The following is a 26,523-nucleotide window of genomic DNA, read 5'->3' as shown; positions in this document are numbered from 1 at the left end:
TTGTGTGCGGTGGGGGAGGCCGCCAAGTTGGTTTTGTTTTGGTGGTGGGTTGCGGATTTGTGTTGGTGTCCCTAATTGTCTGTCTTTATTTGTGAGTTTTTCCTGGTTTCTTCACGTGTTGCTTTGTTCTGTTTATTGTTCAGTGTGAACTTTTGCTAGGTTGCTAGTACCTACCTTCTTTGCGGCTTTTGTGTTTCCCTTTCAGTGTGTACTGCTAGGCCATGGGCCTACTTAAGAATGTCATGGCTTAATAACGTTTGAGTTATATTTAGTGTTCTTTGGCATCCGTCCTATGTTATGTACCCTGCTCCTGGCTTACTTTGTCTATTAAACCAGGTCGACACTTTCTAGTTCGTTCCAATATTCCCTCCTACTGCAGGAATTGGCCCCCTTGTTGATGCTGTATTATACCGGATGAATCCAATAAACCTGAAGTTACACGCTTTCTTTGTTTTGTGCCTGTCTGCCATCCGTGTCGTAGGAGGTGAAGCCAAATATGTTTTTGTTCAGCTTGCCGTTTTGTGTATAAATTATGGGAGGAGCTTTTTCATTCAACGATAAACAGGTTGAACATATTTATTGCTCAGTGTATACTTCTGTTCGTTTAGCAGTTCCAGGTTTCTTTGATGTGTTGTGTTTACCATTCAATGTGTGCCTCGCTAGGTCGATGGCTTATTTCAGGCTGTCTTGGCTTAATAAACTTTTAACTGTGCTTGGAGGTTTGTTTTATCCGCCCACCCTTTATTCCCACAGCTCCTGTGTTACGATGACAATCTTATACCATACCAGCTCACTTTTAACACCGCTTTAGCTTTTTACAGTACTTTCTAATGCAGGCGTTGTCCCACTTTTTGTTTCTGTTTTAACCTTAATGAATTCTATCAACCGGAAGTTAATGGTTTGTTTTGCGCGAATTAGGTATCTGTGCGACAGAGTTGGAATCCAGCGGAAATTTGTTTTAGCCTTCCGTTTTGTGGACGAATTGATGGAGGAGCTTGTTTCATGTTTATATAGAGCAACATCTTCAGGGTATAGCGTTATCACAACATCTTCAGGGTGTAGCGTTATCACAACATCATCCAAATAATAACAAAAGGTATACAGAGTTGCGTAGACTTGTCTTTAAGGAGGAAAGATGCTGCTATGTAATGCAGCTATATTGGAATCGAACATCATAAATTTTCTGCTACTTCGGAGTGGTGCAAGAAAGTGAAACTCGCTGAGATTCAGAGCCTACGCAATTAACAACGACACGATTTACGACTTCAAAAACATAAAGTCGCACAAAGTCGCCTTTTTAAGTTGACTATTGTTGACGACGGGGCTAGTTGGCTTGTTCTATATTAAAAGCGAACAGGGTAAAACACACATAAAAGAGAATCGAAGACACTGCAGCGCAGTATAAGTGGACAATTTAGTAAACGTTCAATGTTTTAGAAAACGCGCCACAAAAAGAGTTTATTATAAAAGTTTCGAATCCAACTTTTCCGAACAAATTTGATGTTGAGGACTATTTTAGACATTTAGTTTTATAACGCGATTGTCTATGAAAATTGCGCCTCATCAAAAAACAAAAAAAAAGTACCAATTAGTGGGGGTTTTACAATCGCGTCATGAATCGAGACATGATTTACATGCGTATTGCTCTACAAACAAATTTAATTTTTAAGTGCCAATGATCTACTCTCACGACGGATTTTCTCCCCGAGGAGAGGATTAAACGTCATGAAGTTTTGAGGTCACGTGCTACGCGTCACAAATGTTTGCTTATCCTCCGATCTCGCGGCGAGCCGAGGAGAATCTGTGACCGGCCTACAGAATATCCGCAGTTCTGTCGGAGCGACCGGGCCCCCTCCTTTGTCCCCCTGCTTTTGAAGGAGGATAATGATGAACAGCTTTGAAGGGGGCGGGGGGGGGGGGGGGCGAATTTACTTTATTCTTTTTTTTCTGCCTTTTCTACGATGAGCTCCCGAAAATTGACAGCAGGTTTGTGAAACGAAAGACTGCGGTGACTCAACTACATGCGACTCCGTCGTTCGAATGCTCGCTTGAATTTTCTGCACTGCCTCCTCCTTCTCGGTGCTCTATGACGCACTCGGTTTCCTCCGGAGATAAAGCTGTCTCGTGCCGAATATACCATAACTCCCCAACATAACTCACGGCAACATTTTTGCATGTATTGGTGCTCTATCTTAAATCTACATCTAGCATAGACAAGAAAATCATGACATCGACATAAATATGGAACACTTCGGCTTATACTGATTAGTTTGCTCTCTTTTTAGTTTACTTTACTGCAAAATGTATGACGCAGTAAACTGTAAAATGTTCAGTGATAAGGGACGATTTTTGAGATATCGAAACGCTACAAGTGAAATGTTGTGACTTTTGCTTTTCATCGCTGGACGCGATATTGCATTAATGGTCAAAGGTAATTTTGAAAAGGACAGTGTTGAAACAAAAACCAAAACAAAATTATGTCACAGAGAAATAAAATTTAACTTCTGAACCAGGTGCGTTACTTTTTACACGCGCCATATAAAATAATTCTACAGATGAATAATTTATAACGCACTTCCTTAAAAGCATTTTACACGTCAAAACAGGTTGTGGCTACTTGGCCTTTGTTCAAAACAGAGAGTTTACAATACGTCACAATACGTTTCCTCGACAGACTAATCACTGAAGAAATCACGAGGCATAAATGCAATATGCTTAACCAAAGTTGAAACAAAGACGTTCAACAGTCCTTGATCTACAGCGAAGTGCGGAAGCCGGGTGAATTTTTTAAAGGGGCCGCATAAATCAACTTGGTAACATATTGCACTACGATTTACAACAGAGGTGTTAAAGGGTGGAGGAAGCATCCATATCGAAATTTCAAAAACAAACTTACAGTAAGCGAAAGGTAAAAAAAAAAAAAAAACGATTATTGGTTTTTGTTGAGCACGGCTCCCGTCTGCTAAATCCGCTCCTCCTGACTGGCGCATCAACCGACAGGTGGCGGCAGCTGAACGGGTGGCTGCTGAGTGGCCGCCAGCAGCCGCAGAGCCTCTGAGCCGCGGTGCCGTTGCTGCCATCTGTCGGTTGCTGGGCCAGTCAAGGAGTGGCCGGTAAGCAGACGAACGCCGTAGGTAGAAGAAAAAAAAAACAAAAAAAACACCGTTTTTGTACACTTTGTTTGGGTAAGTTCGTTCTTTAAAAATTTAATACAATGCTTCCACCACCTTTGCGCACCTCTGCAGTATATCGTATGGAGATGTGTTAGCAAGCCGATTTATGCAGCTACTGTAAAGGCCTCTCCCGACTTCGGTACCTTCCTGTCGTAGGGACCAGAAAACCGTCCATGGGAAAGATATGACAAACTAAATTAGAAAGCGGCATCCCTGCTATTTAAAAGATGAAGGTCACCGTTGCCTTTCAGAGCGACAATTGGAGGAAGGGCACCCGAACTAAGAGAAAGGCTAAAAATGCGCTCAGAATACCAATAAAAATTGACATATTTTCAAAATAACGCGTGCTATGCTCTAGATACCATCAAACGCTTTAGTGTAAGAATTATTATCGACTTCACGAATTTGGTAATACCAAATCGCGCTGACAACGAACATCAGGACTGTTCATCTCTAGGCCAAATATTTCAGTTGGTAGGCTAGGAAAACCCAAGACAGAACATACATATAAGATCTTAAAAACCTTATCAATCGACACAAAGAAAACCGACCACTGGCATCTGTAGATGTATAATTCAACAAGGTGTCGAGACGGGCAACCTCGTATTATTCCCTCCGCAGTGCATTACAGCGAAGAAGCCTCACACTTCGCCCTACAGCTCGGTTCACGTTACGATGGATCGCAGAGGGCGCTGCGAGTCATCAGAGGCAACCCAATGCCATGTGAGCGTCAAGCGACCTTCGGAAGGCGCGCAACAACATACGGGACGCGTGGTCACGTGATGCCTTTAGAGCGCCTGATTGACTGGATTGTATCGTAGCGTCCGCTCAGGTCCATCACAAGGTAAAGCAGAGCATAGATGTGGCTTTGCTCGGCTAACCCGAACAAGGAAACTTCCAATAATCAAGTATCGATGGAGTTGTGATAAGTTACATCAAAAGTTGAAGAATAGATTGTCATATTCAATATACCTTTTTCTTACCACGCGTGCTTCATCGATACAATTGGGTACTTCTTGGTTCATAACGGATGAGGACGGCTTGCTTGCGATAAAAATAGTATACTTTCCTTGCTCTTTCACACCTTTTGGATTCATGATCACGACACGCTGTTAATTATTGAAAGGGGCGCTATAGTGGATTTCGAGATCGTCTTTATCGTATACGATCTCCATCTATTCACCATAAGTATCCTCGAAAAGCCAGAATAACAATCTCGCGTGTCTTTTTCTGCTCTTAAAAATTCGACGAAACATCGTGATACGCCCATTTTTTTAGATCGCAGAAAACGAGCATGTTGCTGTGTTTGGTCGCACTTTGATTAAAAAAAAAAAGGCCACGCATTGTTCTAATTTTGTGTTTTCGAGGATGCTTACGGTGGATAGACTTAGTTTTCGCAATAAAAAGAGTATCTCGAAATACCTAGATGCCCTTTATGACAGAGTTGAGAATAGGTCTTATTATATATCCGTATTTCAATTGAAAATCACGGGGTTTGCTGTGTATCTGGGTTGGATTATGTCGATCCAGCTGGGAGGAAAGTCAGGACTAAGGTATTTTCAGATTGCTTTTCAGATGTTTCCTTTTTCGTAATAGTCAGGAGCCGAACGACGCAAGACAACAAGTCAGGCATCCACTCTTGAAGCTTACCCTCACTTGGAGATCGTTGATGTTCCTGGCATCCGCATAAATGATCAACCGGAAGGACGCTCTCGAAAATGCCAGGATGGACTTGAGGTTGGTTAGAGTAAGCTCCAGGCCACTCTCGCAGGTCACCATCACAATGGTCATATTGTCGCTGCAGAGAAATCAAATGTTTGCTGCACGACTGACCCGTCGGGTAATGACGACTAGATTAAAGAATCCTTTTATAAGTAAATTGTTGCTGTCATCTGACCATTTCATAGACGAACTATAATGGCAGCTCAAACGATCCCGTTGCACTGTAAGATGTCATACCCAGTGCCTTTTATTTTGTTTGCGAGAGGGGAGGGAGAGGGGCTCTCTCTTCAAGGACGAACTATTGACCTTGTACAAAATGTGAAGGTTCTTTGCGTGCTATTTAAAGGGATACTACAACGAAATTTCGGTGCTCCTTTTTTGGTCTATATGTGTTCAAAAAAGCAGCATCACCTCGAACATACCAATATCTTGTTCAAAAAGTCAAGAAAAGGGATTTTAAAACGAATTAAATGATTAGCAAAGAGCACCTGGTGGATGTCGTTAACGCCTCGCTTGTACTGCTCGTCTAGGAACCTTGACAGCTAGTGACGGAGGTTGTCTCGTCTCCGGCCACGACGAGAGAAGAGGGGCGGGAGAAACTCCCCTCTTCCCGAGAATGCCTTTTGTGTGTCGCAGAAGTCGCTATTGTACCCCTACAAGATTACAGAAGATCAACCCGCCACTCAAAATTCGTACAAAAGCAGCCGCTTCGGTGGCTGGAACGAGTAGAACATCCTCTCGACGTTAGCCTCGCCGTAGCTTTGCTCGTCCTGAGACGACCTACGTCAGGATTGCGTTGGATGTCACGTAGTCTCCGCTGGGCCTTCTCCGAGCGCTTGCCAGAGTGGGCCGTTTATAACGAAAAATACAGCCACCAGGCTCAAAATACAAACGTGCGATTGTCATTTACGGATATTGTGGATCATATTCAAACTATTTTTGAACACGCGTGAATATTTCAAATTGCGTTGAAGTATCCCTTTAATGAGTACATGAGCTGGGACGCGGAAGTACAATGTATAGCTGAAAGACTTTCAAAAGTTGTGGTCATTACTTATAAATCCCGTCATATATTGCCCCTTTCGGTCTTAATCCTTCTCTATAACCCCCTCTTTTACTCTTGCAATAATTACTGCGTCCTTTGGCGTATCACAACGGTTAAAAATATGCACCACTTGCATTTTCTCCGGAAGCAAATAATCTTAAGTGTGTGCAAAGCGGAGTTCAACGCTCACAGATTACAACTTTTCCCCCCAAAACCTTCATATAGATCTATATACAGAGCGTTACAATCATAAACTTCTTCAACATATCAAACGTCTGTAAGGCAAAATCAACTTGTTTTTCTATCAGTCGCCAATATGAAGCGGAGGGTGCCTGCATACGTTGGCCGTTATGTTGACACGTGGCCAACACCTCGCTCAAGAACGGGCTACGGCCTCCAGAGGCTGCAGTACTCGTTGCCTATATAATAAATAATAGACACAGATTCGACACGAATTTTGCGAGTTTGAGCAGAAAGGATATTTGTTCATTGTTTCTCTAGAGTTATTTGTGCCTATTCTTGATGGGACATCTGACCTGCAAGAAACGTTTCGTGATGTATGTCGGATTCTTTTCCTTTTAATGCTGTGTGTTTTGCTCCTATGTAAACCTTGTTTTACGGGTCACTAGTAAGTAAAATGGTTTCTCTTGTTGCTGGTGGGGAAGAGAAGCTCTGTCAAGCGACAACAGTCTGCTCTTTTTCCTCCCTCCCCTTTCCCCTGGAGAGAAACCATGAAGTTGAAAGTTGAAAGTTGTTTTCAGAGAACAAACAGTTACAGTTTGCCGTTTATTATAGCAAAGACAGTTTCTAGCGATTTTTAAAATTTTTGTTTCTTTCCAAACATTTTTTGTGGTAAAGTTGTTACGTTGAAGCATAATAAGGTTGCGCTGTTGGATATGTCAGGTGGTTCTGGGCAGTTCTTGATAGTAGAATCGGCTGTTATATATCTATAAACAAGCTAGTTTTTTTTAATTGCTCAACCAATGTTTCCTTTTCGAATCAAGTTAAAACACATAATATAGTGTTATCACTGCGTAGAACCGGCTAAGTAGTTAATGCAAAGTATATTCATAATTGCAGGGCACAAGATTGCATTTTTGAACTGCCTCTCGAAGGCTGGAGTCACTCTAACACATAGCCAGTATAGACCTTTGCAAAAAACTGCCTTCTGTGCGCTGCCATCTTAGTCTGCTGAGCTGTGGAACGGCTTCTGAGCATGCGCTGTTGATATCCGGTGCGGTAGATCGGACGCTGCGCATGCGTCAACAGCTCAGTGACGCATCATTTTTCGCCCGGGTGATAAGCGATGCAAAGGTCTACAAGCAGGTCAAAAATAAAACAAACAAAAAATATGTACGGCAGCAGTACATGTCGAACACGACATCTGAAAGACAGGTTTTTTTTTTGAAAATGTGCTCTGCCATAGTGATCTCTTTTGCAAGTAAGGAAACAGTTAATAAACTAACTGGGGAACATATCTGAGATAGAGTATGAGTTTAGTGCGACGGTTGCTAATATATCTTACTGAAAATATTAACACAAGAGCGGAAAAGACGACACGTTCATTTCTCTATTTTGTCTTGAAACTTAAAAAAAATTCTAATCTCGAACATGTCTACATACCTTAGTTTTCTTAACAGAATCGCCCTCATAATGCGAATAAAAATTTGATTTATTTGAGTTACAAATAAAAGTATAATTAACCTTTATTTATTAGGATAACCACAAACGCCAAGGTTAACTATGCCGATAAAATGTAACTAAGACAAATTCAAGACACGAACCAACGTGAAAATATGTTATTTGTGCTTCGAGCACCCAAAAGTGATCATATATTTCAAGGATTTATAAATAATTTTTATGTAACTTATGTCAAGTCTAAAGCAAGGCAAGCGGGGACTCGAAAAACAACCTGTTCTTCCGGACTACACACAAATTCCAATTTTGATCGCGGGGTGTATTTCAGACGGAAAGCATGGCCTGCATTCCGGGACACGGCGGCCTAGTTCCAGGTTTCCTCGCCACGTGGCGTATCGACGTTTAAGAAGCTGAGGCCTTTAAAGTGGGATAGGAAATAGCGGAATTGCCTCTATCTTAACCTCAACTCTTAGGCATCTTTCAGGCCTCCCATCTTTTCGCCGCCTGAATCCGGAAGCAGCCGTTTCCGAGGAAGTGCTGCATCATGCGACAAAGGTAGACAACCGGGAAGCGTGTGTGTGTGTGTGTGTGGTGGGGGGGGGGGGGGACTGAATTAGTGTATACTAGGGTTGTCTTTGAGGCTTTTTCTTCTGGTGCTTAGATCAAGCAACATTTACAATTCTCAAGATGTGAATTTCCTACCTTATTTACACTTCGAGGTGTAGTTCACTTGCGTTGGACATATCTGATGTATAAGTATATTTTACACTGACTAATTTACCTCGCTGTATTTTTTTTTTCTACGTGTTTTAATTGCGTGAACTGTGTATGCGCGAGTAATCGCATTTGATGTTTGGTTACGAATTTTCACTTCGCAAAAATTGTGTATAAGGCTTGTAGTGTTAATACACGAATAAGTAAATACATATATAAGAATATCGAGACAGCTAGGGTATTTCGAGCTGCCTCCACGTATTATGTAAGCACGACTCTCAGGACTTCTAAAAAAAACGCACTTTTTAAAGTGATTTTACAGGCGTATAAGACTAAAAATAACAGTGCACAGAAAACAAGCGAAACAAAATTATTACATTGTTATCCACCTAGTTTGTACACTAAAGTGATTTCCGTGTGACGACAAATTTCTGTAAACTATTCTTGGGTAGCTGAGCACCATCCGACACAACACCATAACTACGAAGGAAAAACAAGAACGGCAGTTGTGCTTTTTGATGTTTGATATCAAGCTCATGTCTATTCGCGTCCGAATATTTCACCAAATAAACTTTTCTTCGTCCGTATATTTTTTGTCGGCGCCGTTACGGAATACATATGTAGTTGGGAGCAGTGGTTGTGGTTTTGCGTCGCAAGTAACTGCGTTACCGGTAACACGTTACTTTTTCCGGTAACGTTGTAACGTACTCGTTAGTTTTTCTAAACTGTAACGGGTAACGTACCTGCATTACCTATATTGAGTAACGTGTAACGTAGTTACGTTACTCGTTACATAATCTGCCCAAAACGAATTTATTTCGTGTTTATAGGCCCAAGACTTATAAAGTTTTGAGTTTTTTTTTTAACGTTTTCTGTTTGCTCTATTCTCGTGAGTATTTAGTTCGAACCGTAAAAAAAGATAAGGTATGTTCAGGTTCTGGATGGGCACAATGTTTCTCTAATTAGGGCGCTTATGCATACCTTTAACGTCCAAAGAGTAAAGCGTGATAATTCAGAATTGAAAAAAAGGAACGCAAAAGGAACGTGCGTTATTTTTTATCTGTGACGGTAACGCGTTCTTTTTATTTTGAGGTTATTGTGTTGGTGGTCGTTAATGAAACAGAGTATTACCGGTAGCCTTCTATCTTTAACGCCATCTTTTTATTCTATCTCGTCCTCGTCGTCTTCCACCTAAGCCCATAACGGCACATCTTCCCTTTTTAAAACTGAAGTCTATTTACAGGTTTCACAACTCGCCCACTTCTTGTTGTGTAAGTATCCTGGCCAATGTCCGGCACAGGACTCTCTTTGGTGAAATCGGCCCCAGGCATTGGTTCTAGGTGGAATCTATTTCGGCGAAGGGCTTCTCTGTCGGTGCCCACGAAGTATGATCTCGGAGACTCCGCTGTAGATTACACTACGCCTTGTTTTTGCTGATCGGTGATCCAGACGATATCACCTCTTCTCAGTGGTTCCCGTTTTTGTGCACCACGTCGTCTGTCATAGTTAGACGTTTGCTGAGTTCTTCTTCTTTCGCACTTTTTGAGTTCTTGGGTGTTCACAAGTTTCGGTTCCAAAGTGGAAGGAAATAACGGTAGGTAGGGATCACCGATCCCTACCTACCGATCACAGGTCAGCAAAAACAAGGCTTAGTGCAATTTCTGACCGATGTTGCCAGTACTATTTACAGTTGACAGAACCTTCTTTTCGACTGGGTCACCCTTTTCCACTGTACCCTGCGAGCTGTTTGCATGTAGTGTCCTTGGTCTGCTTTTCTTTGATTTCTTGAAGTCTCTTCTCGTCGCAGGAAGGCCTGCTGTCACACCTTTGATGTATGCAGCCACTTCTTGTTCCAGGTCGGGGTCTCCTGTTTCCTTTAGAGGCTGGCGGGACAATGTGTCTGCGGCAATCAGCGCTTTTTCTGGAATGTGTTTCATCACATATGAGAATCTCATCATCCTCATCTTCACTCTTTGAAGCCGAACCGTGATGTCCGCTAGGTTTTTCGACGTGAAGATCGGCACAAGCGGCTTGCGGTAAGTTTCAATCTCGTTGTGAAGACCAGACACAAAATCTTGAAACGTTTCGCACGCCCAAACTACCGCCAGGCCCTCCTTCGCAACCTGCGCATACCTTCTTTCCGTCTCTGTGAGTGTTCTTGACGCGTATGCAACTGCTTGGTAGGATCCATCTGTCTGAAGCTGACGAAGCACAGCTCCCAAGTCGCATGATAAAGTATCGGCAGAGATCACTGTGTGTTTTCCTGGGTCAAACAGCCTCAGCACGGGAGTCATGGTCAGCGCGCGCTTGGGTTCATCGAAGTTTCTCTGCTGCTCCGAATCCCTAACCCAGTAGCTCTTGGAGCTCAATAACGAATTAAGTGGGTAGACGATGTGTGACATGTTCGGTATGAACTTTGTCATATAATTCACCTTGCCTAGAAAACTTCTCAGCTCACGAACAGATGAAGAAGGCTCCAAGCCCACATGGCCCTAACTTCGGCACTGTCTGGACGTATTCCTTCACAGTCGATGATGTGACCCAAAAATTTTACACTTTGGGCGCTGAATTCATACTTGTCCGCATTGAGGGTCATTCCTTGAGCCTGAAGACGTTCTAGAACACGCCGCAATCTGTCATCATGTTTTTGTTGAGAGTCCGCATAGGTGAGCACATCGTCCATGTTGCATACAAAACCTTCGAGACCACTGAGCATTTGCGACATCTTGGAAAAATTCTGGAGCGGATGATATTCCAAAAGGCAGTCTCATAAACTTGAATCTTCCAAAGGGTGTGTGAACGTTGTGAAAGCTTGAGACTCCTTGGCAAGCTCAAACTGCCAAAATCCAGAATTGGCATCAATTTTCGAAACATAGCGTGCTCCAGAAAGCTGTCCAAAAACGTATTCTCTTACAGGAAGTGAGTGAACTTCTCTTTCGACGTATTTGTTCAGTTCAGTCAGGTCTACGCATATTCGAACGTCTCCGTTCGGTTTGCTCACTATCACCATCCCAGAGCACCATTAGGTTGTCTCTTCTACGGGCTTAATTATACCCATCTTGACCATTTCCTCCAGTTTCGTTTTGGTCTTATCGAGAAGTGGAATGGCCACTCTTCGAGGTGTCATCAGCGCCACTGGTTTAGTGTCAGGTCTCAGTTGGATCCTCCATGGAATCTTGACGTGGCCTAACCCAGAAAATAACTTCAGGTATTCTCTTTTTGGGTCCACAGTGTTGCCCCCTGAGGCGCCATCTTGATCCGGACGCTGAACGACGCCCAGTTGTTCACGTGCATCCTTCGATAGAAGTGGCTGTTCTAGCTCTCCTACGACATAAATTTCGGTCTTGAAAGTTTTCTCTTTGTAGTGAAGAGTTTCATTCAATATACCAAGAACAGCCAATACCTTCTTATTTGGACCTTTCAGGATTTTCTTGGGCTCTCTAGGGAAACATTCTTGAAAAAGTCTTGGTAGATCCTGTCAGGAATCACGGTGACTTCAGCACCGGTGTCGCCTTTAAACGTTACGGGAATGTCTCGGATGTCGACCGTGACATTCCATCGCATCCCATCTAACGACGCCACGGAGCCAAGAAATGCCGCCTCCGACGTTGTTACTTCTCTGAGGGCACCAGAACTCCTGCAAAGCCGTGAGTAGTGCCCAAGTTTCCTGCATTTGTTACAGGTTGCTTTTCGTGTGGGGCACTTACCTTTTTAATGGTGTGTGTAGCCGCATTTCGGGCAGGTTTTGTCATGAGTTGGTAAACCAGACCGAGATAGAGTCGCTTCTTCATTTCGTGTCTTCCCCTTCCGTTGACTTGCCTCCTTTTTGAAGACTCTGTCAATGTTTTCACTCGGGGAGTTCAGGAGAGTAACTTGCTGTTTCTTGACCGCTTCGGACTCTCGAGCAAGGTTGGTAGCCTTCTCGAGTGTCAGTGCTGCATCCAGTTGCATTTTCTCCAACAGCTGATGGTTGAGGACTCCACCAACAATTCGGTCTCGAATCATCTTCTCGCGCAGAGCTCCGAATTCGCAAGTCTTGGCGAGGTTGTGAAGATTTGTTAGAAATACTTCCACGCCTTCGTCTTCTCGCTGACTTCTTTTGTGGAATTTTGCTCTCTCAAAGATCATGTTTCTACGGACGACGAAGTGTCTCTCAAAGGCCGAAAGCACTTCTGCATACTCCGCCACTTTGGCTTCCGATAAGTTCAGTGAGAAGAGAATGTCGTCTGCTTCGTCGCCCATGAAGTATATTAGAGCGTTAAGCTGCTCTGGCTCAGGTTTTGTGGAAAGGCCACTGATGGTCCGAAAGCGTTCGAACCGGCGCTTCCAATGGGGCCAGTCATCGGGGTTTGAGAAATCCAATTCCGCAGGCGGTTGGCACTGGAATGAGCTGGTGGCGACAATCGACGGCAAAGCCGTCGCTCACCGTTCCTGGTCGATCCTGGGTCCTTGTACTTCTGACACCATGTGTTGGTGGTCGTTAATGAAACAGAGTACTCCCGGTAGCCTCCTATCTTAACGTCCTCTTTTTATTCTGTCTCGTCCTCGTCGTCTTCTACCCAAGCCCATAACACCACAGTGATGTAAATCGGTATCACGTTCCTTTTATTTGTAAGTACCGAGTTAAGTATTTCGCTACTTTGTTTCGGTAACGCCCACAACAATGGTTAGAAGTTCTCTTTTTATGATATAGGGCAATCGGACAAAGAGGGGAGTTATGATTCCCTGCAAATTTTAGAAGAGACGTCCGAGGCGTTTTTGTTGCAGCATCACTTGATATACATTTTAGGCCTCAATCTAATGCAGACAAGAATGACAAAAATATATATATATATGTTTCTTTTTATACAATCACTTTGTTTCAACGGGGAGAAAACGTCCGACGTTTCCTCCCCGCTGACAAAAAAGTAATTGTTTGAATAAATCAATATATATATATATATATATATATATATATATATATATATATATATATTGATTTATCATTACCCACCACATTCCAACAGATTAGTGCGCCCCGATGTCCCCTTTGTTTAGGGTGATGCCATTCCTTGTACTACCAGATTCCGACAGCACGTGCTCATACAGAAGCTTCAAAAAATGTGCCGAAAAGAAGATGCCATCGTAGCACAGTCAAGGGCACGTGCAGAGGGACGCTGTTCCACGTTCACTGCGTAATTCGCTACATGGCGTCGTTTCGCTTGTCGTAGGGCTCGCGGGTGGCAGCGGACGACGGGCGTGGGACCTCTACTTCAGAACTGTCGTTCACGGTACCGGCGAATTCTGTCTTCCTTCGAAAGAGAAATTTCGGACCGATCAAAAGAATTGATATTCATCCCGTACGTCACGCCCGACCAGCAAGCCGATTGCACGAAGACGTCGCCGAGCCGTCGTCCCTTCTCGTGGCTGAAGACATCGCTCGCTCGAACGTAAAGCACGAACTGCGTACTTCGAGTTGAATACGCACGCGTACGGTTTCTTTACAAGGTGCGAATGCGGCCAATGCGTGGTGCTGCGCAACTTCAAGCCGGGTGTGCATACACTGGATGGAAATCAGCAGCAAAGTCTCTGACATACAGTCGACCGGCTGCAATACTACGCACGAAAAAGTTAAGGCGTCCGCTTTACACGCAGCGGGCATGGGTTCGATCCCTAGTGTGGGCGTATTATTTTTGTTTCAAACATTTTGCGATATTTACCTTCTTTTTACAATTATCACTGAGTAAAATAATTGCTGTGGGCGATACGTCGCTGAACTAAATGATATGGCATTCCATTTTTTACACGTCTTGCACACAATGCCACATTCATATGCAGGACATCTTGGGGGAATACTCCCAAGATGTTGTATCTTCACGCAAAATCTTGGGGGTACTCTTTTCGGAGCCGATAATGGGAGTTCACCACGGGCACTCACTACTGATTGCTAACACTTAAATGTACAAAACTACTCATTTTAAAGTACAGAACAGCGAGCGGAACAAACATAACTGCAAAGGAATCGTACGGCGAACTGATCCCGCAAAGCATTTCGTCTGCTGCACTGTTGAGTGTAGCGACGTGATTTCCGCCACTCTCTTCTCTCCACTTCTCCGTGCGGTGCGGGGGTTTCGGTTTCAACTTCCAGCAGTTGCGTTTTTTGGCTTTGTTAAGCAAATAAATGACTCTGTAGTAAAATATTAATTCGGTAGTATTCCGACACCATAATAAATCGCCTGGCAAAAAAATTAAAAAAAAAATTTGGTGGGTGTCAGTGTCCCTTTAAGGAGGCCTCGTTGCAATGGCAACTCGTCCTTCATGCTTTTTATAAACCGACAGCAAAAACTGGAGCACAGTCTGGTGGCATTTGCCATAAAAAGGATCTATAGTGCAGTGAGTAATCGTTCCAAGTGATACCACAGCTTTGCTGTCCAACCACATTCACAGCGTGGATTGGAGCATTAATTGTTTTATTATTACAATTCAGAGTGCCAAAATTATAGTTATTTGTGGCACCGCTCGTTCGGATAACGATGCAGTGCAGTGTTTTAGTCGGTCAAAAAGTCCAATTTGGAGGTTTTACGTGCCAAAACAACGACGGGCATCTGGCACGCCCCAGCGGAGGACTGAGGATTAATTTGGACCACCTGGGGATCTTTTGACGTGCAACCGAAAGCTCGGATACACGGCGCCTTTTCCGCAATAAGCCTCTGTCAGATTGCGGGCACCTCGGCCGGGATTCGAACCCGCCACATGGGGATCCGTAGGCCAGCGCTCTCGCCTCGGAGCCACCGAGGCGGCTTGTTTTAGTAGGTTACAGTGCTGTTAAACGTTTAGACGATAAGATTGCTTTTTGCATCAAAGAAATCAAGGAAAGCAACGCTGATTGAATTGTTCGGTCTCATTGTTTAAATAACAGATACAAACGTTAATTTTTGCGAAACAAGTATGTATTACCCCCAAAGCCCAAATGCTAAAATTGTAGTTATTTGTGGCATCACCTGCTTTGGATAAGGGTACAGTGCACTCATTAACTCAGTTATAGTGATGATATACTTTTAAACGGTAAGATTTTTAATGCGAAAGCATTACTGTCCCATGGAGCGAACCAGCGTTATCAGCTTTTAAAGCCGCGTCAAGCGGTAGCTAAATTCCTCTGTTCCAGAAAGCGAAGGCTGTAGTCTGTAGCAGCCACCCCCTAGGCTGACACGCGGGGCAGTTCCAAGGAACGCCACCCTACAGAAAATCCCTCTCCATGGTGGCGCAGCGGCCCGGCCGCCAGTGAGAGGGAGCGACCGGCCGCAGAGCCAGCAGAGCCCGCCCGCGCAGAGACCGGAGAGGCCGCACGGCCGAGCTCAGTGTATTCCTACAAGCACAGCTTGTAGGAATACGCTACATCCACGAATGCTTTCGCATTCTGACAAGCTAAGAATCTTAAGTGTCCTTGTAGTTTTTTTTTCTTTATTCTAAGGGTCGAAGTATGGTGAATCAAAGATCTATCCCTTGCCCAGTGAAGTTAGACAGCATATATCAGTCACTCACACGCGCCTTTTAGCCTGTTTCACTTTAACGCTTAGTCATTGAGAAATAAGCATGACGAAGATAAGCATTGCTTTAAATTGTTTCAAATTTTCTTTCAAAATAATCATGTTAACGGAAACATAGGGCAATTCTGCTACTGATGTACCGCATCTAGAAAAATATGAGGTGCATACTCTAAACCGCTCTTCAAAGCGGGGAGGTGGTGTCTGTTTATATATGAAAACTATTCTTGTATGCACCCAACTTAACGAGTTTACGACGATGCATTGCGATTATAAAGTTTGAACTATTAAGAACGTAAAATTTGTTTTCTGCGCGATTTATCATCCTCCAAATGGAGACATGGCGCTTTTTTTTTTTTACCTTTCTCCAGTATTTGGTTGCGTTTGTGGGTGAATATAATTCTACTCTTTTCCTAGGAGGGGATCTAAATCGTGACATGCTTGCCGTCACCGAGGCAGTCGGAGTTTTTGTCCTTACCTCAGTCATACGGATATTTTAACGCCAATCCTAAACCCACTAAGATAACAGCTTTAAATGTGACGTTACTTGATTTGTTTTAATAAATTTTGATGAATCCAACGTATCAGGTGGGGTCATTGTGAGAACAATAAGGGATGACGTACCAATCTGCATATTCACTGACTCCAATGTCGGATTACGTAGGCATAGGAATTACTGCCCTGTTTATTATCGAGATATCACCACTAAACGTTTGGAGCCTTTTAAACAGACTGAAGAACGGTGCTGTCCAGGGATTCAACTGATGAGGTATATGAAAATTTCATCAAAATATTGATATATATCTATGAGTAATTTTTTCAGTTCAAAATTAAATTGCACGCAAGAAAATTCGAAAACCCTGGGTGACCAGAGAAATGTATAAAATTATGCGGCTACCTCAAAAAGAGAAAAATAGCGAAAGTGAAAAACAGGCCGTCATCGCCGATCTAAAAAAAAAAAAACAGAAAAAAAACGAAAAAGGCTACACCAACAGCTTTATCAGCCGTGTTGCCCGTCGTCTTGGTCAGCGCCTTGAGCAAACACAGAACAGTACGCAGTCCCGCCCTAGCATCCGCTTCTGTGTACCTTATATAAAAGAAACTGGCTAAACGCTGTCCTGTACGCTGGCCAAAAAGGTATTCAGGCAACACCACCTAGACAGAAGGCCTCCACACGCGTCATCATAGTCAGATCGATCGAGGCGAGAGATTGGGCACGAGTGCTGCGTCAGTGTTCGGCTGCGGCTCGTGGTCAATCAGCGCGTCAAAGGTCGGGCTCGGGTCCAATAGCCGACCGAGCGCGATCCGACTGTGATGACGTTTCATAGAAGAAGAGGAAACCATGCGGAGGCCTTCTGTCTAGGTGGTGTTGATTCAGGTGGCTCACAAACCTGTTTCGACAAATTTGGGTGCCTAATGCCTCGTCCGAAAGACAGTCCATCAAGACAAAAAACACAAGGCGTTGTGTACCGTAATCCATGTGCTGAGTGTTCCGCTTCATACGTCGGCAAAACGAAAAACCACAATGGGAGAGTCCGCCAACATAAGAATGACGTACGCAAATTTGACCGAGAGCGTTGCTGTTGCGAAACACTGCGACGACAATGACCACCGCATCGACTTTGAAAATACCTGAATCCTGGATGTAGAAACTAACTGGAGCCAACGGCTTTTTATGGAATCGTGGCGCATACAGACCACACCAGGAAACATTAACTGATCCACCGGCACCTTGTCATCGGCATCCGTCAGTGGACTACGACACTTAGAAGGAACACCAAAGAAACAGGTCTGTACCACAGAGGAAAAATGAAGAGGCTGGTCCTCGTTTGTAACTTACCAACTCTGAAGAAAACAAAGGTATCGCACCTCGTTTGAAAACTAACCGCCTTAAAAAACGAAGATACTGCTCTAAATTCACCGCAGAAGGAAAGAAAGAAGCTGCTTTTCCTTTAAATAGCCCCCTGAAGAAGGTGCCGAGCCGGCACCAAAACGTTGGAACCCTAGCTTCTTTTAGGGATTAATTGGCGTTTGCTCTTTATTTATAAGGTCTGGGCAGTTGCTTCAAAAATTGTCAAAAGCTTCTTTTTTTTTTTAATAATGTCACTGATGCGTTGAAGTAGAGAAGGCAGCGGTCCGGCCTGATAAAGATTATACCATATGTGCCACAGGAAAGCACCCTTGAACCCCTTTGTTTTAACTTGTATTTAAATGATATAGTGAATGTAGACGACCATGCAAATTTCATTATATACGCCGACGACTTTAGTTTGTTCTTTCCAGGTAGTGTTCTGGATCCGGGTTCTCCACGCAGCGAATAGCAGCTTGGAGAAAATAAATGCCTGGACGCTTTCCAACTCTTTTCTAATCTATAAGAATTCGCTGATTGTAGGAACAATTTATAAATGTCGTCAAGTATTACCCCGTTCAATGATAACCCTCGTGTACTACTCTTTATTTTACTCATTCTACAATTACTGCTTTCTTGGTTGGGTAAACGCAATAGAAAATATACTCTCCCTATATTCTCTCCAGAAGCGTTTTAATCGGCGGACGTTTGATGACAAAATAACCGTCCCCGTAAGGTGGCCAATTAACTAAATTTTGGTAATTATACTGTTAATTATAAGTTTAATGGGCCATGTGGCAACCGAAGTATTCATGGCAATTGCAATTGAAGACTATATAAACTGAAAGACTGCGGAAAGGCAATGATTCGTTTTACATATGAATTGATCAGTTTTCGCGTTACTTTTTTGCAAGATGAGAAAATTCGACGAAAAAAAGCATCGCAAGCTCTGGCTAGAACGACGATTTTAAGTGTGTTGTAGTCGTTTCCATCCGGCCATCCCTATTCGGCAGCGAGTCTTCGGTAGATCCACCAATGGCACAATACCGATATAGTGGCTACGTGGCTGAAAAGACTGTCAGTCTATTTTGGGCAGGACACGGGCGCTCTTTATGTACTCAACTATAAATCAGGCAAAGGAAAACGCGCGAACATTGATCGAGGAATATTTCGAAAGTAATATTATTTCCGGAAATCACCTATATTGATCCAGCCTCTAATATTCACCCCCGTTAATACTGCAGTTGTAACACGCCCAATAAAACCAGCAACAAAAATTTTAAGTAGCGAATTTTAGTTAACTTGCGTATTGATTACGACGGTACCTTCCCATCCAGTACCTGCTGCACCTAATAAATAAATGGTGGAGCGTGCACCCTTTGTAACTCCCACTTCTTTAATAATGCGAAAGCATTAACTGTCTCATGGAGCGAGCCGACGTCATCGGCTTTGAAACTATGCAAAACGGCACCTTAATGAAACCACGCTCTAAGCTAGTCAACGGCACCTTTTACACTTCGGTCCCATTGCTTTGCGCGCGTCAACGAGGCTCCCATAGGCCGCTGCGCGTCAGTTTTTGTGGTGTCATCCTGACTGTGTTATCACACTGTTGTGTTATCACTAATCGCCGCGTTCGCTCGCCTCTTATTGGTTGTACGGCGCGTGGCAATATATACGGCGCCTGGAATAAACCAATGACCTCGTTCTGCTGGGAACTACGTTGTTGTTTGTTCCATCCTCGCGCCGTAAGGCACACGACGATTTGAACGATCGCTTACCCGATGGCGCTGCGTGTCCGCGAGGCAGCGGCTCCACCGTTTCACGCCCAAGGCCAGCGCGTTGTATGCCACAAATTAAAAAAGGGAGCGAAGAGCGGCGGTATGTGCTTTCGCATTCACAACTCGTAAGAAGTGCTTAGGTGTACCTCGAGCTTTTTTTTTTTAATCTGGTCAATTTAAAATCATACACCCTTTCTACGTACCGGGTCAGTGATCAGTTCATATAAAGTAGGTAGGCTGTTGGAATGTCGGGGTTGTGCATGTGTTGTACTTAATAGGGAGTTGCAGTAGACCATTAAACTTGAGGAGGACAACAAGAAGGGATGGACAAACACAAAATTCCAACTGGCAACAACATTTAATGACAAAAAGAGTTTGCTTATATACAGGAAAAGGGGGGGGTGAAAAAAAGGTTGAAAGGACTAGCACTATGCCGTCAAGGGTACGTCGCTGTCGGGAACGTTGGGGGAGAAAGCTCTGAACTAAGAAATCTTATTTCTTTCCCCGAAAGGGCAATGGAGGTAGAACTGATGTCGTCCTTGGATTGACACATGGCGAAGGCTTCAAGAATCTCCCGACCATACCTCGAGGGGTGAACCCCGATTCTTGTAGTAGAGGGTAGGACGGCCGAGCAGGAAGTACATTCCGATGCGTGTTTGGCGATCGTGTGGTGAATAACCTCTGAACTGTTGGAGACCGCTTTTTTAACCTCGTTCGCGTGCTCTCTCAGGCGATCGTTTAAGCAGCGCCCCGTTTGGTCGGTGTATCGGGCACCACAGGACATAGGAATTGAGTAAACACACTCTTTGCGGCAAGGAACGTAACAGGTGTTGTAGTTCTTTCGGCAAGGGGGCGCCGGTCCGGGGCTGTTGACTTTTTTGCAAATAGATGCCAATTTAAACTTACACGGGAAAACCACGTTGGTGTTAAAGCCCTGCGCTATTGATTTCAGTTGATTCAAAATGTTATGCATGTAGGGGATGCACGCGAAGCGGGACCTTGCAGGCGGCTTTTTGGATTGAGGCCCTGTGACAAGTCTTTTGATGGTAAGCTCGATCAAGTGGTTTGGGTAACCTGCCTTGAGAAGGTGGCCTGTCTGATTGGACAGACTAGTTGCGGAAAGGTGATGACACGACTTGGATTTGGCAGCAGCAATAACGTTTCAGACAATACCAGTTTTTACGTTTTTTGAGAGCGAGCTGCTGAACGGCAGAACAGGCTTCGCAGACCTCTGCTGATTGGACCAGCAGATCCCGACACTGGTGGGGACCAATCTCAGATCAAGGAACTGTAATCCCTCACATGAGGGGGTCTCTTTTGTGAACGTGAGCAGCCCGAAGGAGTTCTTCTGGAAAACGCATTCAAATGCTGCGGCATCTGAATTAGTAGTAGACCGTTTCCGCAGCCCTCCAAGCACTCCGTAATCCGCCTCAAGACCTTGAACTACGCACACAAGGTTGGCGGCGCGCATGCGCAGCTGCGGCATTGTCTTTACGGATACCGTAGCGGAGGAGAAGAGCGTTCTACTGCAACTCCCTAACTACGTTTCAACCGCTTGGGACGTTTTGTGCGCGCTTCGTCCGCGTCGGCGTCACATCGCGTCGGTGCGCGCAGCTCAGTGCCGATATCTATCCCGGCCAGAGCTCAGCGTCGCATTGTTCAGGGCAGAGTGCCGAACCTAAATTGTTATCGGTTCGATTCGGGTTTGGGTTTTCGAAATTCAGTTGAGATCCGGGATCAGAAATAACAATTCAAACCTGCTTGAACCGCCTCAACAATAATTTATTTTCCGCGTTTTTTTTTTGTTGCAATAAACGTAATTTTTGTTGCTAAACGAGTTTTTTTTTGCTTGTTTTTTACTGTTTGTAAAAATACACCTTTATTCTTGGGTACCGAGAATAAAAAGAATTGCGTGATTTAATTTCGACGAAGCAGCAACATATAACTTCACATAAAAGCTTCGTGGTTATACGACTCAACATCGATATCTTTACCTCGTTCACATATATATTACCTGAATCGAAAGGTTGTCGCGAGGCATGGTAGGTCGCCTGGGAATACCCGTGATTTGCTCAACTTTGGATCGCAGTACTATAAGTTAAAACGTAGTTGCGCTCCTGAACTAAGTAATTAATTAGAGTGCACCAAATTATAGAATTTGTACCTCGTCGTCATATATTTCGGGAAATAAGGTTTAGGAAATACGTTTCACAATATATGTGATGACGACACCACTCAGTTGAGAGCGAAAATATTTTTAAAATGCCAGGAAAATTTTAGGACAAGACCTTTCAGTCTACATTCTATATAATCACTGAGCGCCAATTGCAACGCTTGTCTTCCTAACCAACACTGTTTACACCCAGCACCGTGATTCAGTCGAGGAATCATGCAGAAATGACTGATCGAAATTGTTTACTCTAATCTATACGCACTTTCGTACTCAGATCGCATCTGGCCGAAAAACAAAACATTTATTCAAGTGAACATTTCCTTATGGAACATAGATTGGCATTACCTTGGCTGGAGGTTTTTTCCTGATAAAATGGTGGTCAATTCTATTTGCACATAACTATTACCTTTGCTAATTGATGATTGTTTGGTAAATAAAACGATGTAGCATCTCATGCTTTACTCAACATGGCAGCTACTTAATTGGTCGCTTTATGACTGCCTGCGTGCGTATTCATCATAGTTCCGCCACGCGCCCCATGCACTTTGTTTTTGTTCAACCCACAAACATATAAAATTACTGTGCATCAAATAAGAGATGCATTAACAAACTTCTACGGCTTTTGGAAGTTTTATATGTGTCAGGAACACAGCTATTTTAATAAGTTTTAAGATCGAAAATTTGTTTAAGGCTTTTCCAAATCACTTTTACACGTCTATTGATCTTAAAAACGTCGGAGAAGATTTGCAGAGCATATTTAAGATAATTTTGGGTTGCATTTAGTTATGATGTTTATCTTTAAGGCTTTAAGGCCATTTAGTTATGCTCTAAGATCTTCCATCAGTAATTAAACATATCTTCTCGTCACCAATAAATTTGACAGTATGATGCTTACCTAACTACTTGAGACGGACACGAGAGTATGATACTCGAAAATATGCAAGCTGTTGAGCCGATCTCCGGAAACGTGGTTTTCTGTTCGCTGTTTGGCAGTGGGAAACAACGGGTCGTGAGGTATGCCAAAAAGGACTTTGTGCTCACATGAGAGATTTGAAGGCAAATAGACAAAATATAAAAAAATAATAATAAATGGTAATCTTAAAAAAAAACAACAGATACACGATGAATTGCTGCAAACAGAAATACATAGATATGCATTGACATTCATAATTACATATGCATAGCGCGAAGCACAGCTTGCATAAACTGTAAACTGCGTGAAATACTGCCTCGAGAGGCCAATGTTATGTTCGGTTTTACGTGCACTTGTCTTGGGCCCTCACCTTACAACTCTGTGCTTTATCAGTCATGCGCTTTAACGTTTTGTTAGGCTGCCGTATATCATCGCTAGACTGCTGCATATGCTGCACAACTTTACAATTTGGACATCTGTCTTTGCTAGCGTTGCGAACATTGCATTTAACGATCAAATTGAACTGTTTAACATGGTTTCCATGTGACGTCATCGTACCCTATGCTGGTGACCATTGCGATTAGTTTTTGCTGAAAATCAAATCAGGTGGTGCAAAATGAACGCTGCAGAAGGTTCGCGCTTTGGGAAGGATTGCACAAAGTTGAGAGGTGTAAATTAGTCTTGCTTGGTACAGCGTCGTGAGGAACGTCGCGAGCATCTGACACCGAGAAAACGCGATTTCTGGCAAGACTGTTTTTCAAGCAAAGCAGTTTTGGGGGCCATACTTTGTTGTCTGTACCGAAGATGCGAGGCAGAGGAACCTCTACAGCGCAGTGTGTTTTTAACCCCCCCCCCCCCCCCCCCCCCTCCCCCACACCTTTTCAGTTTTCATTGCCCCTCTCGAGAATACTATTCATTCCTGAGGGCTTCTCTCCCCTGTTTGGGGGTGTTGATCTGGCAACTATATTTGCTGCGTCACATCGTGTTTACAGTAATCTTGAATTGCTCATATTATGCACTCATAAACTTTGAAGTTAAAACAAAATAGGGTGGTGGTTGAAGCTTGTGAGGCTAAAAGCCCGTTCACACTCTTGCAACCGAGTACGGGCGAGAGAGACGAGACCCTTTGAAACCTCTTAAAATTTCTTAGGACGAGAGAACAGACTGGCACTCTAGTGCCATCTATGCGGTGACTCTGAAACTGCATTTCACAAGAACGAAGGTTTTGCGGGATTTATGACGCCCAATGTGCGTAATACCTACGAGAAAGGCTCGTTTAAAACGTTGACAAACGTTTTTCGAGCCAAGAAAGAAGGATAATGCGCGAGAAAAATTGAGAATATTCCGGACCGCCAAGTTTACACTGCTACCCAATAGATGGCGCAAGTGTGTCCTGTCGTTGTAAGGGGTATTTAGAGGTTCCAAGACACCCGGTTTCAAGAGATTGTAAGTGTGTGAACGGGCCTTTACAGCGGCTGCCAAAGTGCCGCTGTCCTTTGAGGCCTCTATACTTCGTTTCACCTTAGGTCCGGGCGCGGCCGATGTTATGAACCGAAGGGCCAATCAAACAGCGCAAAAAGCGCAACGTCATGGCGTGCGCTCTGCGCTTGATAGGACAAGCCGGCGGAGGAGCATGCACAGAGACACGGCGAATGCCGGCTGGTCCTCTCAGCTGCAGAGAGCGCGCCATGCCGTTTTGCCTTTTCGCTGTTTAATTGGCCCTTCGGCTCATAACATCGGCCGCGCTCGGACCTAAGCTGAAACGAAGTATAGGATTGTTGTTCTCAGGTATCCCTCCCGTAAAGACTGGTAGTTCTACGTAACGTCGGAATGATAAGCCACATTTAGTCCTTTCAATGCTTTTCTTCTCGGGGAAAACTTTCTGAGGCAGTTCAGCAACAACGAAAGGTATTTGGGTGCCTCAGTGATGTGTACATGTAAAATGGGCCGTGAAAGATTTTTTTTTTTACTGTTTACTAATTGCCGTTAAGAACTGATCATTTATGTTTATACCTTACAAAAAACAGCCCTTAGTCTTCCTGTCCGGGCAATGGCAGACGCATAAAAATTTAAGGAGAGAAACAGCTTTTCCTTTCTCACCTTACAATTAGAACAAGCGGCCACGTGATCTGACGCTAATTATAGACCGTCAGTGTTAACTCATAGTTATGCGCTGGGGTTAGCAAAGCATAAAGCAGGGGCTGAGCTTCAGACATTGTTAGAGTTGGGATACTCTTACCTTTGATTGAGCACGAGCCATTAGCAGAATGTTTGGCGATTCTGGTTGTCATGAACCCAAGCACTAAATTTGGGCTTATGATAGTCGAGTACGCCAAGCTGTAACGTGGCCCGCGGGGCGGGTTCTTGATATTATGTCACATCACGTTGTCAACAACGCTTACAAATCTAGTGACGTTCTCAATGTAAATCCACTTGACGCGGTGAGGGATGTGACTACGTTGCGTGACGTCACAAGGCCACGTGACGTGACTTAACTTGACAGCATATCTTGACACTATGATGTCACGTGACACATGACTAATCATAGTGACAATAGAAAAGCGGCTCTAAAACAAACGATCTCTCAATGTAAATTTGTATACGACAATTTGAGCAAAACATAGAAATAAAGCTGCCAATTTTTTACTCTCAAATATCTATTTTGTTATAGTAACAAAAATAAAATAATACCGTGAACCGTTCTTAAGCGGTCACCGTTATATTTTTTGCCGGTTCAGTTCCAAGATGGCGGCGAAGGTTTCGGTTCGGTTTAGTTCGGGTTCGGTTAAAAATAACGGTCCGGTTCCGGTTTCCGGTTACGTTCCGGTTCGACACTCTAGCTCTGGATGAACCCGTGCGACGCGCGCGGACGCTGACGTGGGCGAAGCACGTGAAAAAAAGCGTCATGTGGTTGGGGCTTTACATGTGCCTGCATATTCTTGTATGTTCTGATTCGAAGTGTTCGGGCTCATTCTGTACATGCTCGTGTACAGGCTGCCTTAACGCTGTGCACGACCTTTGTAGATGGAAGATGAAATTCCAATCTTTTCTATTATATTTTATCGCCATCCGACAATGCCTGCAATTTCGCTTTTGTTAGTGTAAATGAGACTGGGAAAAATAAAGTACGGGCACACACAGATGTCTAAAAAAAGCAAGAAACGTTAGAGCCTGCGCTCTGGGTTGACTAAGCACTGAAACACGCCATCTTTGTCTATAGGACCATTGTGATAACCAAGGAACCCATTTACTTGAATTCGAATCTGTGTTCCAAATGCCGTGTCGTGTACGCCCACTCGCTTTCAAATCAGTTAGTCGCCTCGCCTAAAATAAACGAAACAAGGGGCGATCGAAAACAAATAATAATCGGCTGTTGCGTCAGTACAGCCTTTGGTCGGTGCCAGTTGCGGACGGAAAATGCCGAGCGATTCGTGTTCGTTTACGTCGAGACGTTACATTCGATAAAGTCAAAAATACCTAGCGATGTGCGGCGTGCCTGATAAAACGTAGCCACGTAGAGTGGGCATACGCGCCCAATTCTCTCACTTCGCCGAAAAGCCTGTCAGTTTGCTAGGCCTTACCGTCTAAAGTACGAAACTACTACTTATATAACTACTATTGTAACTGAAGCACCCGGACAAGCATTACTTGATAGGGCCCTTTATTTGAGAGGCGCTGCAACTGCAGCTTCAATGCAAAGACCGCAATACACTGGAGTGGTAATAAAAATACACAACCGACTGGCGCAGGCGTGGCAGTTCAGTAACATGAGTCAAGAGTGCTTTGTCGTGGTAGTCGCTCAAAACGACATACCGTTATCACATGCGTGATACCCGATACAGCATTCACTTCACAACTATATTTTTTAACGATAATAAATGAACCGGTAAGCACGCCGTCTCTCGAGGAGGTGCGTTATTACCGAGCACCTGAATGGCGGCACTCTGGTGAGTGACAGCTGGAGCGAAGACCAGGTGAGAGGCATAAGGCAGGCA

At 43.9% G+C, this 26,523-nt stretch overlaps 1 protein-coding gene across 1 annotated transcript in view; it reads right to left on the bottom strand.

Annotated features, from left to right (window-relative positions):
- Positions 1 to 4,965, bottom strand: part of LOC8039081 (glucoside xylosyltransferase 1) — a 32,281-nt gene extending 27,316 nt beyond the window's left edge. Inside the window, exon 1 of the mRNA XM_040219341.2 lies at positions 4,824 to 4,965. Coding sequence (XP_040075275.1) covers positions 4,824 to 4,964 — 141 coding nt within the window. The 5' untranslated portion in view covers position 4,965. The remainder of the gene's footprint in view (positions 1 to 4,823) is intronic.
- Between the last annotated feature and the right edge of the window lie 21,558 nt (positions 4,966 to 26,523).

This window comes from Ixodes scapularis, unplaced genomic scaffold (genome assembly GCF_016920785.2).
Source record: "Ixodes scapularis isolate PalLabHiFi unplaced genomic scaffold, ASM1692078v2 PGA_scaffold2__306_contigs__length_199485367, whole genome shotgun sequence".
Lineage (NCBI taxonomy): Eukaryota > Metazoa > Arthropoda > Arachnida > Ixodida > Ixodidae > Ixodes > Ixodes scapularis.
This window is presented reverse-complemented; position numbering and strand designations above follow the sequence as displayed.